The following is a 3148-nucleotide window of genomic DNA, read 5'->3' on the forward strand; positions in this document are numbered from 1 at the left end:
TGAGTTCGTTTCGGTTTACTTTTCTTTAAAAAATGACTTAGTTTAATATCATTATATGTTTATGTTCTATCTTAATTTCTACAAATTAAGCATTCTCAATCTCTGAAGTACGGACACGTTTAGGAGAGAGTCGTGTCCGTGTCCGATATATATAAGATACACGGACACACCTGGACACGCTTGGACACATCTCGGACACGGTCAAGACATGGTCAACAAAACCGGACACACCTAGAACACACCTTGGACACACCTTGAACACACCCGGACACATCTTGTAACAATTTACCTTGATCTTTTCTAATGTTATTTCCCTCTTTTTGCTCCCTATATCACTTATATCTAGCCTCCTAATACCGTCAATTTACTAAAAACCATCCAACCTCTTTATTAGGCTTAATTTACCAAATTTTGGTTATAGATATAATGTAAATGCTATAAAATCCACCATAAAGACGTGATTTAATGTTACAAGCATCCTCCGTGCTATTACATACATTCATTAATAATTAGTTTTTACTATTAATTATTTTATGAATTGAATATCATATTTTTAATAATATATTTATAAATATATATAATTTATTATGTTCCTGCCGTGACCTATTTTTCTATATTTTGACTTTACCGTGTCTCCGTGTCCTACAGTGTCCATGTCCCCGTATCCGTGTCCGTGTCCGTGTCTGTGTCCGTGCAACATAGTTCTCAATTTATTTACGCAATAGATTAACAATTCAAATTCATAAATTTTATCCTAAATCAATTGATATTTTAAAAAGTAACTTATGTTTTTATATACTAAATTATTATTATCTGCATTTAGATATGAAAAAACTTATTCTCATACTAAATGGAGAGATCAAAATTATATGTAGTATATTACTTCATAAAATTACACTTGAAATGATCGTACAAGAATGGCATACAATTTGACATTGAACATTAAAAATCAAAGTACATAACAAGCCACTTCGAATCCCACCTATATAGGCTTAGATCGAGCGCCGCTTCATAAATACACCACTACCCCCAAGAATCATCCCTCAAAAAGAAACTGATCAATTATTAAAACTAATCAACCTCTTTTAAAAAATCACCCTAATTCTTTCTCATTACCAAAAAAATATGTATGTAGTATAATATAATCTCGCCTCACCCTTATCCTTGATTAATTCATCAGAAAAAGGATGTTGAACGATTGTTATATGTATATATAATAAAATAATCTCGTACATGTTGTGGATATTAATCATCTGACCATGGAACGGTCGTCAATCTCCCTGTCATCGATAGAGAGTCGCATAACCCATTTAGACAACGATCGTGCATGAGATGATCTCCTCTTATGAGCAACGCGTCGTCCAACCAATTTATCCGCCGCCAAGTCTGCGACAAAGTCCCTCACACGCTGCATAGCGAGCTCGAGTGTCTCCTCGCTCATGTTAGCAAAACACATCCTGAACCACCCGGGCTCCGCGCAGTGACAAGATGCGCCAGGAGAGACGTTAAGCCTAACCTCATAAAGAATCTTCTTCCAAAGCTCCATCTCACCTTCAAAGGTTTTATCCTTTAATAAATGCCTCATATCAACCCAACAAAAAAGCCCTGCGTCGCCTTTAAGGCATGTGACACCGGCGCTTTTAAGCCCTGATACCATCGCCTCTTGCCGCCTTCTGAGCCGATTCCGATTTTCTGCCACGTAGTTGTGGATGAATTCGGAGTCGGACAACATGGCAGCCAGGAGGTGTTGGGTCTGCGACGAGATGAGCCCAAAGCTGGACATTTTTGTGGCCGCGGCCACCACGTCAGTGTCATTTGAGTAGATGGACCCTACACGGAAGCCTGGTAGGCCAAGGTCCTTTGACAGGCTGGAGATGACGTGTACGCGTTGATGGAGCTCGTGGTCAGATGAGAATTCCTTGTCATTCACGAGTGGGTCCATTACACTTAGGAAGTTGGTTGTCGTGTCAAGCACGGTTCCTGAATAGATCTCATCTGCGACGAGGTGGAGACTGCGTGTGGCGATGAAGTTTAGTAGGAGCGTGATTTCCTCGCGCGTGAGTGTGGTTCCCAACGGGTTTGATGGGTTCGTCACAAGTATTCCTTTGACTCGAAGGTCGCGTCTTTTCGCGGCTTGGTATGCTTCTTCTAAAGCCGATTTGGTAATCTTGAACCCATTCGCGCTCGTGCATTTAATTGGAACTATTTCGACTCCGGTTCTCCACTTCAAGTCGCGGTCAAACCTAATCATTGGGCATAAATTTGATTAATTTACATCCTTACATAAAATATTTCATTTTGACTAAACTTAAAAGTAAATTTATTAATCGCTTACCCTGGATAGTAAGGAGTTGGGAGGAGGAAAGCCTCGCCGGGATCCGCGAGGCAAAAAACAATGGTCTCATTAGCGGAGGTGGCGCCGGCGGTAAGGACAAGATTGTCTGGGTTGAATGTAACTTTGTTTCCTCTTAGTTTGGACATTAAATCAGTCATAGCCTGGAAGGACATTAAATCAATCAATAAGCATAATTCATTGGCAAAAAATCTGACATTAAACACTAATTTGATGAATTAAGTACCTTTTTAAAAGAGGGAAGACCATGATAGTCTTGGAATAGAGCAAGCTCTCTAAAGATGAGCTGCCCATCTTGCTTGAATCCGGCGGCATCCGGATTCTCTTGTAGCCATGATTCAAGAAGATCAAACGATAACTGATTTTCGGCGAGACCCATTTGGATGATACCGTTAGGATTATCGTTGACGTGGTAAGGGTTCTTCATATACTCTTCCCATCCAAGAAAGTACGAAGAGTCTTGGCCATGTGTATTGCTGGAGGCCTTGGTAGACAGTGTTCGATTCATCATTTTTTTTCTCTAACTGGTGTGGAGTAAGTAAGAGAATCTGCGTTTTAAGTTGAGTTTAGAGAGATTGAAGGCCTAAGAAGAAAGAATTGATTGAGTGATCGAAGCTGAGTTGAGAAGAAAGTGGAGAGGCAAAGGGGTATATATAGTGAAGGAATTTAGACACCCAATAGAAAGTCTCCACGTCACTCGTATCACAAAACTTTAAGGGGGACAAAATTTTGTTATTTCTTGTCACCTGTCTACCCACCTTAATATCATTGCAAAATTTCATTTGAATGGTATAA

At 39.7% G+C, this 3148-nt stretch overlaps 1 protein-coding gene across 1 annotated transcript; it reads right to left on the reverse strand.

The window, feature by feature from the left end:
- Positions 1–468: 468 nt before the first annotated feature.
- On the reverse strand, positions 469–2864 carry LOC141250466 (uncharacterized). Its single transcript, XM_073669979.1, has 5 exons — positions 2580–2864; positions 2336–2496; positions 1259–2243; positions 629–754; positions 469–486 (listed from the first exon to the last, which is right to left on the reverse strand). Exons 1-5 carry the CDS (start codon positions 2862–2864, stop codon positions 469–471), a joined length of 1575 nt encoding a protein of 524 aa, XP_073526080.1.
- Between the last annotated feature and the right edge of the window lie 284 nt (positions 2865–3148).

Source organism: Phyllobates terribilis, unplaced genomic scaffold (genome assembly GCF_046119375.1).
Source record: "Phyllobates terribilis strain yellow unplaced genomic scaffold, ASM4611937v1 Scaffold_5751__1_contigs__length_49294, whole genome shotgun sequence".
NCBI classification, from domain to species: Eukaryota; Metazoa; Chordata; class Amphibia; order Anura; family Dendrobatidae; genus Phyllobates; species Phyllobates terribilis.

What these genes read in the sequence shown, in the direction of transcription:
- LOC141250466 (XM_073669979.1), bottom strand. Translation starts at nt 2,864, where the DNA reads ATGATGAATCGAACACTGTCTACCAAGGCCTCCAGCAATACACATGGC. An exon ending in GTCTTCCCTCTTTTAAAAAG is followed by an intron (nt 2,497 to 2,579) that starts GTACTTAATTCA and finishes ATGTCCTTCCAG; the next exon opens with GCTATGACTGATTTAATGTC. An exon ending in AGATTGACGACCGTTCCATG is followed by an intron (nt 755 to 1,258) that starts GTCAGATGATTA and finishes CAATTGATTTAG; the next exon opens with GATAAAATTTATGAATTTGA.